Below are 17,047 nucleotides of genomic sequence, written 5' to 3'. Positions count from 1 at the left end.
CTATTTCTCTCTCCCTCTATCTCTCTCTATCTCTCTCCCTCTATCTTTCTATCTCTCTCTATCTCTCTCAGTCTCTATCTCTCTCAATCTCTATCTCTATGTCTCTCTCAATCTCTATCTTTCTATATATCTCTCTCTCTCCCTCTATCTCTCTATCTCTCTCTATCTCTCTCTCTCTCTCTCTATCTTTCTATATCTCTCTCTCTCTCCCTCTATCTCTCTCTATCTCTCTATCTCTCTCCCTCTATCTCTCTATCTCTATCTATGTCAATCTCTATCTCTCTCTATTTCTCTCTCTCTCTCTCTCTCTCTCTCTCTCTCTGTGTCTCTCTCTCTATCTGATCCTCTGTTTAATTGAATATGCACTGATTTTTTTGCAATAATGGCAATAAAATATAAAATAGTATTTTAGCAGTATTTTAGAATGACATCGAAAAGCATTCAATTTGACTTACACCTTTTTTCTTCTCTTTTCTGCAGATTTTCTATGCAGTTTTGGACCAGATCTACCACGGCGTCCCCCAGAACCGCTCCACCACAGAAATCATCCGGGACATGCAGCACGAGTTCTACGGGCTTCCCTATATTCCCAACACGGTATTCTCCCCTTTAAACCCCCTCTCCTTTTGTAACTGTTTCACCTTTATACGTCAAATTTAATTACGAGCGAAAATCACGAGTTCTTTGATGGAACTTTTAAAGATTTTCCACTCGCCATTAGCGGATTAAAGCCTGTTTGAAGCTCACGGTCGAGTGAGATCTCCCCGGGGGAAATATTCTGAAACTTTTCATCCCAGGCCTTTCATAAAAAAACAAAAACGAGCTCACTATTCCCCGACTTTTGCAGCTGTGGCGGGAGGAAGAATCCAAGAAATACTCATAACTTGGTCTGGATTGGCTCGCACAAAGCACTGAAGGCTGTGATTATGTGGGAACCATCTTGAATAGACATTAAAGAACTGCTGTGTTGCGCAGTTTCTGGTCATTTACTCCTCATAGGTTTTGTGCCTTTGGTGGTTTATATCTTAGATGTAGCTTTTCCGCTCATCTTCAAATGTTTAAGCAGGAAACTGATACCTATGAGAGACACTTTAGACGGATTGTTTTTCTCATTTCAGCTAAATATTGTGGGAAATCAGCAGCTGTGTGTGTGATGTTTTGATGATAATGATCTGAGGTGATTTATTGCAACAACACATCAGAGCAGGAAATTATTCACTCAACATAAGTAACTGTCCTTTCCAGGGGACATATCTTACAAAATTGTCTTTTATAAGCTTGTTATACAAACTTTATTCCTGCTGGTTTGGGAAATGTAACTTGGTTGTTTCTTCATCTATTGCTGAAGCTGAACTTTGTCATTATGTGCTAACCATATAAATGTCTGTGTCGATAGAATAATTTTAACCATTTTGCATCTAAAATAACTTATATTTGAGCAGCATCAGCTTCGTGGTTGCATAAGCTACGCAGCGGCGGAGTGATCTGCTAGAAAATAGTCCCTCAAAATGCGATCATTCATGTGATGCAAGGTCAGTTATATTCCAAAAATTATTCTATCGACACAGACATTTATATGGTTAGTCTGGCGTTATAAGTGATTTGCCTCAGGTGCACTGTGGAGCGGGTCAAACTGTTTTTAATGCAGGCTAGCTGATACCATAGAAATGCGCTAGCCTTGCACCACAAAACTCTTCAAACATAAGAACTGCATGAATTACAAAAAGAAATTCCAGAAATCAGCAACACTCTGGATAACTAGGAAATGAGGCCCTATGTCAAAAATCCTGAAATATCCCTTTAATGGCCAGTAGGGCGTTAAACGATACCAGTATGCTATCGAAAAAAGTTTAGGTTCTACTGGTAAAGAAAAAATAACGAAAGCATGTACTGGGGCAGGTATCGGGGACTGCAGATCAGTGTTAATTTCGTCGACTAAAATATTTAGTCTTAATTTTAGTCAAAGTGATATTTTTGACGACTAAAATTGCACTAAAACTAAATTAAAAGTTTTTCATGAGACTAAAACTATGACTAAAATGTCCAGATATTTTAGTCGACTAAAATAAGACTAAATAAAAATGAAAAGGAGAGACTAAAATCATCCAAACTTCTATTGAGCGTCTGAAAGAGCCTCAGATCATGTAAATTCTCTGCCAAAGGATCAGCTCTGAGCTTTGTTCATGTGGAGCAGCTCCATGAAGCAGAGGAACAAGATTAAATTGATTGATTGATTAACCCCATGAACTGCTACCTTAACGTGCTGGGGTTGTTTGAGTGCCCGAATGATCCGAGGAGCTATGTTGTCTGGGGCTTTATGCCCCTGGTAGGGTCTCCCATGGCAAACAGGTCCGAGGTGACGGGTCAGACGAAGAGCAGTTCAGAAGATCTCTATGGACGTACAATATTCAAGGACCGTGACGTCGCCCGGCATGGCGCAGCCGGGGCCCCACCCTGGAGCCAGACCTGGGGTTGGGGCCCGAACGCGAGCGTCTGGTGGCCGGGTCTCTGCCCACGGGGCCCGGCCGGGCCCAGCCCGAAGGGACGACGTGGGCCCGCCCTCCTGTGGACCCACCACCCGCAGAGGGATCCGTAGGGGTCGGGTGCGGAGAGGACTGGGTGGCAGTCAGAGGCAGGTGCCTCGACGACCTGGTCCGCATGCACAGCTTCTGGCGTTCGGGACATGGAACGTCACCTCGCTGGGGGGGAAGGAGCCTGAGCTTGTGCGGGAGGTTGAGAGATACCGACTAGATATAGTCGGGCTCACCTCCACGCACAGCTTGGGTTCCGGATCCCAACTCCTGGAGAGAGGCTGGACTCTCCATTTTTCTGGAGTTGCCCGCGGGGAGAGGCGGCGGGCTGGGGTGGGTTTGCTCATATCCCCCCAGCTCAGCCGCCACGTGTTGGAGTTCACCCCGGTGGACGAGAGGGTCGCGTCCCTACGCCTTCGGGTCGGGGACAGGTCTCTCACCGTTGTTTCGGCCTACGGGCCCAACATCGGTGCAGAGTACCCGGCCTTCTTGGAGTCCCTGGGAGGGGTACTAGATAGTGCTCCGACTGGGGACTCCATTGTTCTGCTGGGGGACTTCAACGCCCACGTGGGTAACGACAGTGAGACCTGGGAGGGGGTGATTGGGAAGAACGGCCTCCCCGATCTGAACCCGAGTGGTGTTCTGTTATTGGACTTCTGTGCTAGTCACAGTTTGTCCATAACGAACACCATGTTCGAGCACAAGGGTGTCCATAAGTGCACGTGGCACCAGGACACCCTAGGCAGGAGGTCGATGATCGACTTTGTAGTTGTGTCGTCTGACCTCCGGCCGCGTGTCTCGGACACTCGGGTGAAGAGAGGGGCTGAGCTGTCAACTGATCACCACCTGGTGGTGAGCTGGATCCGCTGGCAGGGGAGGAAGCCGGTCAGACCTGGCAGGCCCAAGCGTGTTGTGAGGGTCTGCTGGGAACGTCTGGCGGATCCCTCTGTCAGTGGGGTCTTCAACTCCCACCTCCGGAAGAGCTTCACCCAGATTCCGGGGGAGGCGGGGGACATGGAGTCAGAGTGGACTCTGTTCTCCTCCTCCATTGTCGATGCGGCTGCTCGTAGTTGTGGCCGTAAGGTCTCTGGTGCCTGTCGCGGCGGCAATCCCCGAACCCGGTGGTGGCGCCCGGAAGTAAGGGATGCCGTCAAGCTGAAGAAGGAGTCCTACCTGGCCTTGTTGGCTTGTGGGACTCCTGAGGCAGCTGAGAGGTACCGGCAGGCCAAGCGTGCTGCGGCTCGGGCGGTCGCGGAGGCTAAAACTCGGGTCTGGGAGGAGTTCGGGGAGGCCATGGAGGAAGACTATCGGTCGGCCTCGAAGAGATTCTGGCAAACCATCCGGCGCCTCAGGAGGGGGAAGCAGTGCTTCACCAACACTGTTTACAGTGCGGGTGGGGGGCTGCTGACCTCGACTGGGGATGTCGTCGGGCGGTGGAAGGAGTACTTCGAGGACCTCCTCAATCCCGTCGTCACGTCTTCCAATGAGGAAGCAGAGGCTGAGGACTCGGAGGTGGGCTCGCCCATCACCGGGGCTGAAGTCACCAAGGTGGTGAGAAAGCTCCTTGGTGGCAAGGCTCCGGGGGTGGATGAGATTCGCCCTGAGTACCTTAAGTCTCTGGATGTTGTAGGACTGTCTTGGCTGACACGTCTCTGCAACATCGCGTGGCGGTCGGGGACAGTGCCCCTGGATTGGCAGACCGGGGTGGTGGTCCCTCTCTTTAAGAAGGGGGATCGGAGGGTGTGTTCCAATTACAGAGGAATCACCCTCCTTAGCCTCCCCGGTAAGGTCTATTCCGGGGTGCTGGAGAGGAGGATCCGGCCGATAGTTGAACCTCGGATCCAGGAGGAACAATGCGGTTTTCGTCCTGGTCGTGGCACACTGGACCAACTCTATACCCTTCATCGGGTACTCGAGGGTTCGTGGGAGTTCGCCCAACCAGTCCACATGTGTTTTGTGGATCTGGAGAAAGCGTTCGACCGCGTCCCTCGTGGTGCCCTGTGGGGGGTGCTCCGGGAGTATGGGGTCCGGGGCCCTCTGCTAAGGGCTGTCCGTTCCCTGTATGACCGCAGCAGGAGCTTGGTTCGCATTGCCGGCAGTAAGTCAGACCTGTTCCCGGTGCGTGTTGGTCTCCGCCAGGGCTGCCCTTTGTCACCGGTTCTGTTCATTACTTTTATGGACAGAATTTCTAGGCGCAGCCAGGGGCCGGAGGGTGTCCGGTTTGGGAGCCTCAGAGTCTCATCTCTGCTGTTTGCGGACGATGTTGTTCTGATGGCTTCAACGAACCAGGACCTTCAGCACGCACTGGGGCGGTTTGCAGCCGAGTGTGTAGCGGCCGGGATGAGGATCAGCACCTCCAAATCCGAGGCCATGGTTCTCCACCGGAAAAAGGTGGCTTCCCCTCTTCAGGTCGGTGGGGAGTCCTTGCCTCAAGTGGAGGAGTTCAAGTATCTCGGGGTCTTGTTCACGAGTGGGGGACGGATGGAGCGTGAGATCGATAGACGGATCGGTGCGGCGTCAGCAGTGATGCGGTCGCTGTATCGGTCTGTCGTGGTGAAGAGGGAGCTGAGTCGGAGGGCAAAGCTCTCGATTTACCGATCGATCTACGTTCCCGCCCTCACCTATGGTCATGAGATTTGGGTCATGACCGAAAGGACAAGATCGCGAATACAAGCGGCCGAAATGAGTTTCCTTCGCAGGGTGGCTGGGCGCACCCTCCGAGATCGGGTGAGGAGCTCAGTTACCCGGGAGGAGCTCGGAGTAGAGTCGCTGCTCCTTCACGTCGAAAGGAGCCAGCTGAGGTGGCTCGGGCATCTGTTTCGGATGCCTCCTGGTCGCCTCCCGCGGGAGGTGTTCCAGGCATGTCCTAGTGGGACAAGGCCTCGTGGAAGGCCCAGGACACGGTGGTGGGACTATGTCTCCGAGCTGGCCTGGTGTCGCCTCGGGGTCCCCCCAGAACAGCTGGAGGAGGTGTGTGTGGACCGGGAAGTTTGGGCATCTCTGCTGAGACTGCTGCCCCCGCGACCCGGCCCCGGATAAAGCGGAAGAAAATGGATGGATGGATGGATGGATGGATTATCAATGCAAAGTCGACTAAATTCGTCTTAAATTTAGTCGACTAAATTTACTAGCAATTTTAGTCGACTAAAACTAGACTAAAATTGAAGATATTTTTTTGACTAAAACTAGACTAAAATCGAATTACATTTTCGTCAAAAGACTAAGACTAAAACTAAATTAAAATATGTTGTCAAAATTAACACTGCTGCAGATAGAAGTTTGCTCCAAGAGCTAAAGTCTGGTACAAAGCATCTTTTCTGATTAATGCTCCTGTACACAGCCCCTGTCAAATAAATAAAATAAATATATCTTTAGAGACAACGTTTTGATGCCCGTTGGGTCCAGGGAAATTCAAAAGAAAGAGTATTTTATGGAATATTATTGTTCGGTTTTCTGTTTCTAGATGACAGATAGTAGTATAGGTATCAAAAAGAGTATCGTTCAGGTATCGTAAACCAAGTATTATTAAAGTAATGGCTACTGAAATAAAAAACATAATGTAAGGCCTAGTCATTAATGAAGTACATGAGTTGCTATATCACAGTTGGATGATTTTTGTGAAATTAGGTAGATCCTAATTATGGACTAAATGTAATGTTTTCAATATTGGGCAAGCCATTACCGTAAAACCGTAAAACCTGCAATAATCCACAATGTGTGCCTTAAACCCTGTAAATGTAATTCATTTTGGGCAAACGGTTGAGAAGTTGCAGCTTGTCAAAGTTTGGAATTTTACAGAAGCAAAAACCTAAAGAAACCTCCTCCAGATTTCACACACCCACGATTGTGTTTTTCACCTCAAGTTTCACAAGAAGCAGAACAGTAAGTGGCGTTTGAGTTGAAATAAACGCTGCATTTTAGCAAAACTGAGCAAGCTTTTAGTTTGTTTAGATGGAATTTGTCTTTTTTGTGTGTCCTTTTCATTGACTGCAGCAGCTTTTGAATCCAGTTTCCTCTGTGAAGCGGGACAGTGGAGTGGCTAATAGGTTCTCGAGGGCCCCAGACTGTAAACACTGGGTGCACGCTGACATGTATAGTTTAGGGAGCGCCGTCACTCGCCCTGGATGTGAGCGCGCATCAGCTGTGTGTAATACAGAACACATGCTGGCCCTTGAGACGGGAATAATATTTGGAAGTATATGGCAGAAAGTCAGACGTTCCGCTGGCTTTTGTTGACATTTCTCTAATCTGCGATTCTTGGCTCCGGCGCTTTACGACCGCGTGTTTCTTCCTCTTTTCCCTTTTCCTCCGTCAGGGCCTCGTTAAAGGTGGATGCGGCTGGAGGAAAATGAGGCTTGTGTTTTCAGTCACGCGCAATAAACTAGGGCCGCGCTGATACTGAAAGATTAAAAAGCAAGGAAGGTCATAAAGGATTTGAAGTGAGGAAAAGGAAGGATTCAACAGGCTCTGACAAGATTTGTGCAAGAAGACGCTGAAAAGGACTTCCTATCTGTCTCAAAAATACACGTAAAGATCTGTCCTTTTAGCCAAATACATTCAGAAAAAAAGTAGCATGATGATGAGTTGATTTTCTAAGTGAATAAAAAGGGGAACTATATCGTAAGGCGTAATAACACCTTGGGCGCACTTAAACTTTACTGCACAGACATATTTAAATAGGGGAAACGTGGAAGAGCTTGGTCGCTTCTAACTTCACCCCTGTTTGGTCCCATGGAGGAGCCAAGGAGAGGCTAAATGCTAACAACATCTTCTTCTTTGGCCTTTTTGCGTGACTGAGGGCACGCACAAAGACCAGACAGGTACCCATCAACTCGTCTAAGCTCAGATAAGAACATATCTCAGTATGGAAAAACGGTGGCCTGTTCCTTAAACAAAACTACATCATGTGCCTCATGGAATACAGCGACTGGAAGACTCAGATTCTGCGTTGCAGAAATGTTATAAATCAGGACTTTCCGGGTTAAGGTAAACCCACAGGCAAAGCCTTTTTTTCGGGGTTGGTCTCTTTACATATAAAATTTCAAAAAACCTAATCTTCACAATAACAATTTATTTGGGAAATCGTAATTTTAAGGGCATTTTTCTCAAAATGCATTTTTCTCACGTTGGTGCGACAACATCTCCACGTAAGTAGCTCCTAGAGACTTCATGCTTTTCAGCCTTGGACTCAGTGCTTAATTTGATTCCCCGTTTGGGGGAACGCATTCCCCCAATTCAATTTTTTCAGGTTAAAGGATCCGGGAAATATTTTGGGGGATCCGGCAAAAAATGTATCTGATATAATGGTGTCTAATGAGAGTGTTCCGGCAAATGTTTTGGCCTGTTCCCCCAATCCATCACATCAGAACAAAAGTGTTCCTGAAAATACTAATTTACAAATCAAGCACTGCTTGGACTGAACAATATTTTTAAGGGGTTTTATTCAGCGTAAGATTCAATATCTAATTCCCATAGCCTTATTTATTCCACTATTCCACTATTAAGCAGCTGATGTTAAACTAAATAAGATTTCCAAAATCTCTTCTTTGTAAGTAATACGACAACAAAATAAAGCCATAAATTGATACCTGGCTCGATCCATTATTCAGATTTCGTTGCCACAAATATCGTACATTTTGGGCATTTTTAGCAAAACTTGCAATACATTTTTTCCTCATACATATTCCAGTAATCTACAGCAAACGTTTCACATTGATATCTCTAAATTGAAAAAGTTTCCCTATTCACCTGCAGCGTCTAAAAACAAGCAGTAGACATAACATTTTACAACAGCTTATTAATATTTTACGGGTTCACTTATTAATAATCAACTGAACCATTTATCATTTACAATCTTAACAACCGTTGGTTTTATTTGTCTTAAGTCGACTGGACGTGCTCAGACTCAACCCCATAATGGAGCCTTTATAAAAGCAGTCCCATGTGTCCTCCTCAGTCGTTTACAGCACTGTCGGGTCACTCTGTAGCCCCAGCGCTCACATCTGTTATCGCTTTTGAAAACGCTCCCGACGGACACTCGTTTAACTCGCAGATGAAGTGTTAATCATTATCCCGCTTGAAGTTTTTTTTTCATCCGGGAGGTTTGAACGGTTACTGCCTCCTCCAGCTGTTTCCAGGCGCTGTGTTGTGTTTGCCAGCTGAAATCCCCTGACATCCCCCACTCACAAAAAAAACGCATCATAAAAGGAAGCTCATCTTTTTACAGATTCGGAGAGTGGGCCCCCGAAGGCACCGCCACCACAGAGAACAGAGGAGCATGAAAGAGGGGGCTTTTTTGGCGTTTAGGAGTTTCCGCATTTTGTCTTTTTAAGTTGGCAGGTCGGGATGGTTCTGCCTCGGGATGGCAGCGGAAGGGTGTTTTTGCCAAGTCGATATAATGGCGACCACAAAGACAATGGGAGAGAGATGAAAGCCGTGTTTGCTCTCCGCAGCGCCGAGGTGGTTCAGCTGGAGAACTAGTCTGGGCATAGTCCTCGAACGGTCATGAAAGGGTGCCACACAATTAACTTTTATACGCTTTGAGAAAGGTTTTTAGAATCGATTGCTGTTTAAATGAGGCATACCGTGCAAAACTCGACTTCTTTTGTGCTTTAAACTAAATTATAACCTTGTCAAAAGCATCATCTTTACGTGGTAATATCTGCCTGGTTTCTTCTTCTACTGTTAAAGCTATGATCTGTCCTTCCTTGGTTATCTTGCGTCATAGGATAAGCACGAAACTGTTCTCCACATCTAACCTGCTGAAGAAAAATGCATGGATTAGTCTCGCTAAGTCTGGTTTAGACACTGTACCTCTGATCTTGGCAATGTTTTTCAGATGATAAAAAGCTGCTGATGTTATTGCTTTGATGCGGCTGTTTAAGTTCAGGTCCATGATTACTCCTACATTTCTACAGTTTTAGAGGAAGAGACTCAAGGTGACTGAAAGCACTTTCTCTTTGTGTCTGTGGGCCGAAAACAATGATTTCAGTTTTGTCTTAGTTTAGTTGGAGAAATTTGTTTTGCATCCATAAACTGATCTGTTGGATGCAGTGACAGAGAGTGTCTACAGGCCCATGTTCAACTGTTGTCAGTGTGTGAATGTGACATTATTGCTGTTTATTAGCTGACCCAATGGAAGCATGTGTAGTTTGAATAAGAGGGGTCCTAGGATTGACCCCTGGGGGACTCCAGTTCATGGCAATTTTGTTTGAGACACAGTTGCCAATTTCAACAAAGTACGTCCTGTCCTTGAGATGGGACTTGAACTAGTTTAGAGCTGTACCAGAGATTCCCACCCAGTTTTTACGTGGTAATATCTTCCTGGTTTCTTCTTCTACTGTTTAAGCTATGATCTGTCCTTCCTTGGTTACATTGCATCATAGGATAAGCACGAAACTGTTCTCCACATCTAACCTGCTGAAGAAAAATACATGGATTAGTCTCTTTAAGTCTGGTTTAGAAACTCTTCCTCTGATCTTGGCAATGTTTTTCAAATGATAAAAAGCTGATGATGTTATTGCTTTGATGTGGCTGTTTAAGTTCAGGTCTGTGTCCATTATTACTCCTAGATGTCTAACCAGTTTTAGAGGAAGAGACTCAAGGTGACTGAAAGCACTTTCTCTTTGTGTCTGTGGGCCGAAAACAATGATCTCAGTTTTGTTTAGTGTCTGTTGGATGCAGTGACAGTGTGTATCTACAGGCCCATGTTCACCTGTTGTCATTGAAACATAGATCTGAGCCGATATGACATTATTGCTGTTTATTAGCCGACTCAATAGAAACATGTGTCTGTTGAATAAGAGGGGTCCCATGATTGACCCCTGGGGGACTCCCAATTCATGGCAATTTTGTTTGAGACACAGTTGCCAATTTCAGCAAAGTACGTCCTGTCCTTGAGATGGGACTTGAACTAGTTTAGAGCTGAACCAGAGATTCCCATTCAGTTTTGTGACCTGTAATATCCCATATTCCACTGTGTCAAAGGCGGTGCTCAGGTCCAAAAGAACTAAAACTAGGACTTTGCCTGTGTCCATGTTTTTGCAAATGTGTTTTGAGCCCCATGTGCAGGATTTGTCCATTTTAAATTATCAAAATCCAGTCTCATGTTTCTAACAAAAACATAAATCAAATTGAATTGAGGATTAGACTGGCATGGGATTAGAAATGCTCTATTCCTTTTTCTTTTCCGAATAGATATTGGGGACCTTAAAACTTCTTTCATCAAGGCTTCATACCCCAGAATTCAACTTCTGTTTAATATCCAACCTTTTGTGAAAAAAATATCTGGACATTTTGGACAAGACTAGAGTCCAAAATTGTCTCGTAAACCCATAATCAAAGCTTTGTCTTAGCCTCTTGTGGAAAGCATCAGTGAGAGCTGTGTTGTGACTTCTTTTGCAGGCCTGGCAGCTGAGATTCAGTCACCTCATTGGCTACGGCGCCAAGTACTACTCCTACCTCATGTCCCGCGCTGTGGCCTCCATGGTGTGGAAGCAGTGCTTCGTCCAGGACCCTCTGAACAGGTGAGGCGGCTTTTCCATCCTCCGCTCCAGACTGTGAGCAGCTAAAACCATCTCGCGCTCTATTCTCCATAAAGCAGGATGTAATTCAGTTCATATTATGCAGTGAAGGAGTTCCCAAACCTTTCAGGTGACGACCCCCAAAATATCAACATGAACAAACGGTGACCACTGCAGTTATAGTGGTTTCAGGATTAAAATTCCGTCATGAATTGATCTAATTACAGGACATGAATTCCACTGCACTAAAGCCTCTGAATGCAGTTGTCCATTCAGCACTTAGATTCATCACAGGAGATGGTTACAGCATAATGGTTTTAATTGAATGAATATTTGGTTATCGGGCTGATACCACATGCTTGTACTCATACTCGTACTCATTAATGAGGTCCCGATACCAGAAACCGATATCACTTGACATGTGGCCGCCGCTCCTACAGGAAGCAGGTCTCCACTGAGGAGTGAAAATAGCAACAAACTGGAGAATTCTGTAGTGGAAATACAATAATCCACATAGAGCTGAGTTTATTACAGACGACACTCCCTAAATCAGAGTCTGTGCTGGATTTAACCAGAGCTAAATGTTGTTAGTGCTGCAGCGTGGAGTCTGCAGTGTTTACATGATACAGGCTAATGTTGCTAATGTTGCTAATGATGCTAAACTAGCCGCTAAATCGCAGCTAGCAGTTCTGGCGATTCTTGCGCCGATTTATGCCCAGGGGCTTATTCATCTGACAAACTAACCCAGCGACTAAAAAGTCCTCAGAAAATCCAAATTAAAGAGATACAGCATGTTTATATTGAGCGAAAAGGAGCTGGAGCAAAACAGTCAAAACTCTGTAGCTACTGGATAACTTGCTTTAAACACACGAGAAAATCCACACAGAGTTGAATTAAAGGCAAAAAGAGACCATTTAGCTGCAGTAATAAGTAACATCTCAATGCTATTGTTAAATAAAAATAGATAAATGAATAAAGCACAAGCACTAAGGAGCTTTTGGACATGGGCTGTTCTGTCTATGATGGACAGTGCAATAAACATTAAAAATAATATTAAATGAAAATAAATAAAATGGCATCTGCACAATTTTGATATAACTACCCTTAAAAGCGTAGCCTACTTTACTCAAGGAAATGTAAATGAGTAAATTAACTAATTACTAACCAATCTGCTGTGAAAAACTAATAAATAAAAGTATGTTGAAGAAAATGCCTTGTACTCGTATCGGTATTCGGTATCGGCAAGTTCTTAAATCAAAGTACTCGTATCGGTTTGAGAAAAAGTGGTATCGCTGCATCTTTAGATATTTATGTTGTTATTGTTGTCTATACTGTATGTTTTAATGAATTTATAAAACTGTTCAAGCAGGTCCATCTTGCAATTGAGACACTAAGCCAACCTGCATAAAGGATAATGCTAATGCCAATAGATTGTAAATTAATAATATCTGTAAAATATTGTAACAATGTCATTATCGCACTATTCATGACAGTTTTCGAAGTCTTTACTGAGCATCCTTGAGAATAAGCCGTCGTGAAAGGCGTCAGGGTCGACAGGATAATCAGGAGGAGAGCTGCGGGGGAAAGACTTTTAGACACAAGCAGGACTCATTTTTCAAAATAGTCCTGTGAGCCGTGTCCAGGCAGATACAGGCTGTTCTGCTGAGCCACCGCCGACACCTGCCAAGTCCACATGCGCTTCATATTAACGTCATGTTCTGTGTCAACCCCCAGACTCCACCACATGCAACAGAATCCAGAGAGCGGCCTGTCAGCTCTGCGCCACAGGGGAAAGTCTTACCCGTCTGTCAGCTGGGCTTTATAAGGAACACAAACCAGCCTGATGTATTAACGGTTTAATTTGATATGGCCTCACACGGCAAACCTAAACTTGAAGCTATTTTAGGATGAAATGGATCTAGAACTTGTCAGGATCTACAAAACGAAGGTCGTGTTTGTAACAATATGAATGAAACAGTGCTGAAGAAGATATTCTGAAGGCCGTCTGGGCTCTCCCTAAAGCAGCTACATCACTGTGGCATTGCATTTCGGACGCACTCTAAGCAGCCTGCGAGCGCATGGACTTGCTCGGAAGAGAGAACGAGGCGTGCCTTTGAATTGCCTTGTGTATGAATTGTGCTCTACAAATAAACTTGCCTTGCCTTGCCTTGCGTGGTGCACAGACGTTACACAGACACGGAGCGAGAGTGTGCAGGGCAGGGTTCAAAGACGCACCATGTGAACTGCAGAATATTGAACCACACTGTGTTTTCAAAACATTAAGTTGAAATTGAGGAAAAAAATAATTTTATTTATTTATTTATTGACCTTTATTTAACCAGGATAGTCCCACTGAGATTAATAATCTCTTTTTCAGTGGAGTCCTGGCCCCAGAGGGGAATCTATTGTACACGTTTGAAAGACAAGACTCGAAGCTCTCCGTTGGTGAAAACAGTTTAATTCTATATGCCTCGGTTCCTGAGAAATCCAAAGCTAAACAGAGGCTAGGTTTTTTTCTAAGCTAATTAGTGTTTTATGAAACACTTTCCTTTCTGATTGACTCCTCTCTCCACTAAGGGAAGAGGAAAATGCCTATGAAATGAATCGCTTTTGCCAGGTTCTCGGATTGAAGACTTAACCCGGATGTTTCTCAGTCGTCCTTGGACCGATTTTTAACCATTTAAAAACTCAGAGAAACATTAAAATCTCAACTGTTTCAATCTGTACATGAGCCTCTCTGCTTTGTCAAACGCGCTGCAGAGAGTGAGAGAGAAATGTTGGCTTTTTGATAGTGTCTTTTATTTCACTTCTGTTCATCACAGAGCCACCAAAATCACACATAAGGTGTATTAGAGTGTCTAGCTTCGAATAAATAAAAGAAAACCGCGAAACCAAGCTTTTCCGTTATTGGCACTCAGTGTTAATATTGACGAGCAAATGATGCTCTGAATAAATCGTCCTCCTTTGAGACTCCATGGTTCTGTTCCGAAATTATGAATAGTTTGTCTCCATTTATCCTGCAATCTCAGATAATTTCCTTAAATATTATGTTTAAACACAAAATGCACATGTTCCTGAGACTTCTGAGGATGGCCTTCAAATGGAGGCTGAAACTTGTAAAGGTAAAACTATTCAAAATCTCTAATCCTAGTGTCTGACCAAATGAACCTTGAAAGTTCTGCATTTGTAGCGTTTGTACATTGTAATTAGCAATACAATCTTTCAAAGTCACTCTACAGTACTTGAGTATTTGAGTTCTTCCTTCATTCTTCCATGTTTTTTCAAAACAATTAGACTCTCTCCCCGCAGCGATCTCCTCATCCTCCTGTTTACGGTCTGGCCTTGCCGCTCCTGTCAGGTGTCTGTCTGCCGTCACGCGAGCAGACACAGCCGGGGGGGAGCGGGAGAGGGGAGGAGGGGGAGGCATGTATAGAGTGTGACGGGACGGCATACCTGTAATGGAAACCTAATCTGTGTCTCCACATCTTTTAGGGAGATGGGGGAGCGCTACAGGAGGGAGATGCTGGCCCACGGAGGAGCGAAGGAGCCTATGCGGATGGTGGAAGGTAACGCTCTAAACACCGTGACACAAGCTCCTCATCGAGACACCAAAAAACATTATTTCCTGTTTCCTGTTTGCACTATTTAAGTTTGAACAGTTTAAAGGATTCCCCTAAACTCGCCTTTTGCCTGTAATCCACCGCCGTTTCACAAAAGCAGGAGCCCATGTGTTGAAGCATTTATCCTCCCTCTATTGTTTGCTGTGGGGTCGTGCGGTTCAGCGGCACCATCTTGAATCTCTGTTTCAGAATCGGACGGAAAACTTTGTAGAAAACGAGCTTTTCATCTTTTCCAGAACTCTGAGGCTTTTTTTGCGTGGTTTTGTGTCATTGGAGGAGATGTTGGTAATTGCTTGACTGTTCACGGAGGCAACGTTGTGGACAGTAACTTGAGAAAGTGGTCATAGCTCTGGCTTATTTCTCTTTTATTGCATCGCTGTTTGATACTCTCACAATACGCATATACACGACAGACCTATCCACGGCTTTCAATCATTGCTGTGCTGTTTGTTGTCACTCATCTAAAAAAAGCCCAATAGATAAATCGAGATTCCCGCTCACCTTGAAACCGTCTGGGATTTGAGAGTAAAATTCCCATTCAAAAGTCCCACTGACTTTCGAAAAATTGTATTGGATGGATGGATTGAGGCTCATCAGCTTTGTGGTAACTGGTTCAGAAGATTGATTCCAAACATTATAAACAGAAAAGCTATACATTTGAGATGGTCAGTAGTTATCTCGGAGCGGATTCGACTCCTTCCAAAAGACTTTGGGCCTGATCTTCTGCCTGGCGCAACAACAGCGTTGCTCAAGACGATGCTGGTATCTTGCGTACAAACAGTGCACCAGTGCTTTTGCGGCCAGACTACGAGAACACTGCAAAAAGTAATTAACTAGATTAGTTTAAATGCCACAAATTTAAAGGAGCTATCCCTGATTTTTTCTGTTATTGGAATAAAATGTGTTTTGTCCTTTAGTATATGGTAAAAGCAGACATTTATCCAAAAAACACTGGTTTTAAAGCCTTTGAAGCAGTCATAAAATGTCAGGCTAGTAGGCATTTTTTACAGTGAAGTGACAGTTTTCCTCCCTGAAAGTTGTGAAACCTGGTTTAAACTCAGTCCCCGTGACGAATGTTGATGTTGTAAATGCATTCGGAAAGTTTGAGATGAGTTTGGACCAGGAAATAGCAATTTGAAATTTGTGTGACCCTGTTTCTTTGTACAATCAGATATAGCTCCTTTAAATCTGAGCTGTTTTGTCTAGCTAAGATTTAATTGAGCATTTGACATAGATTATTTCACCTTTTCTGAAATGTTTCTGACTCGTTTCAATACATTTTGGTATAATCTTGGTCAGTTCAGGAAAAAAATCTATAAGGGGGAAAACAGCTCAAAAGCAATAATATACATTTCCTCAATTCAAGTCATTTAAGCCAATGCTTGATATTTACTTATTGTAGTGCACTTGCTGCTTCTCCTTCACTCTCCTCATCTGAACATTAACACTGTACGTCGTTCAGGTTTTAGGCTACATACTTCTTAAAGGAACAGGCCACCATTGTTACATACTGAGATATGTTCTTGCCTGAGCTTAGACGGGTTGATACGTACCTGTCTGGTCTTTGTGTGTGCCCTCAGTCACGCACAACGACCAAAGATGTTGTTAGCATTTGGCCTCTCCCAGCATATTCTTATAGCTTCAAACGGGGGTGAAGTTAGAAGCAACCACGCTCTTCCACGGACACACACAAAGACCAGACAGGTATGCATTAACTCGTCTAAGCTCAGGTAAGAACATATTTCAGTATGGAAGAACTGTGTCCTTTTCCTTTAAGCTCTCACAGGACAAACTACACTGTGATTAAACATTGTCCATGTCCTGAGAGAAAGAGAATATACTGATGGTCCCGCTCTAGTGCTGGTATTAAGAAGGAAAGGCTTGGGGATGGACCACTATTGTACATAACATCGCCACGAGTACAAGATCAAGCTCTTTGAACTTTTCATGTGTACATTTTTCAAACAATATGTGGGAATTTTACTTTGATGAGCTCCAGCCTCCAGCCTCAGTACCAATATTTTAACAATAGCAATAGATGATTTTAGCACAATAGCGTTACAAGTTTTTACACTGCTGATTTTGCTAACCACCTTTTGTTCCTTACCAATGGGTTGGGTTTAGTTCATTATCATAAGAGGTTACGTTTTCTCCCTCAAAATACTGTTAGTACAAAATATTAGTAGTATTTTATAGAGAGGAATGAATGCTTCCCAAACCTGTCTCTTCTGTAGTAGTTCCTTCAGCTTTCGGGGCAGCTGGGTAACGGGAGCGTTGAATGCCTGGCCGCCTGCCTCTAGATGTTCCCGGTGTTGAAACGTAAACCTCAAATGCAGAATAAGCTGGAGAGGAGAAAGTGGCCCGGTGGAGGAGA

At 44.6% G+C, this 17,047-nt stretch overlaps 1 protein-coding gene across 1 annotated transcript in view; it reads left to right on the top strand.

Moving 5' to 3' along the window:
- The window catches only part of LOC306976238 (mitochondrial intermediate peptidase-like), a 45,925-nt gene that overhangs the window by 18,515 nt on the left and 10,363 nt on the right, over nucleotides 1-17,047 (top strand). Inside the window, exons 16-18 of the mRNA XM_079574136.1 lie at nucleotides 481-597; nucleotides 10,935-11,056; nucleotides 14,546-14,619. Of these exons, the coding sequence (XP_079430262.1) occupies nucleotides 481-597; nucleotides 10,935-11,056; nucleotides 14,546-14,619 (313 nt within the window). The remainder of the gene's footprint in view (nucleotides 1-480; nucleotides 598-10,934; nucleotides 11,057-14,545; nucleotides 14,620-17,047) is intronic.

The sequence above is a fragment of the Gobius niger genome (assembly GCF_951799975.1).
Source record: "Gobius niger genome assembly, chromosome: 1".
Lineage (NCBI taxonomy): Eukaryota > Metazoa > Chordata > Actinopteri > Gobiiformes > Gobiidae > Gobius > Gobius niger.
The sequence above is the reverse complement of the archived record's forward strand: the minus strand, read 5'-3'. Positions and strand labels throughout refer to the sequence as shown.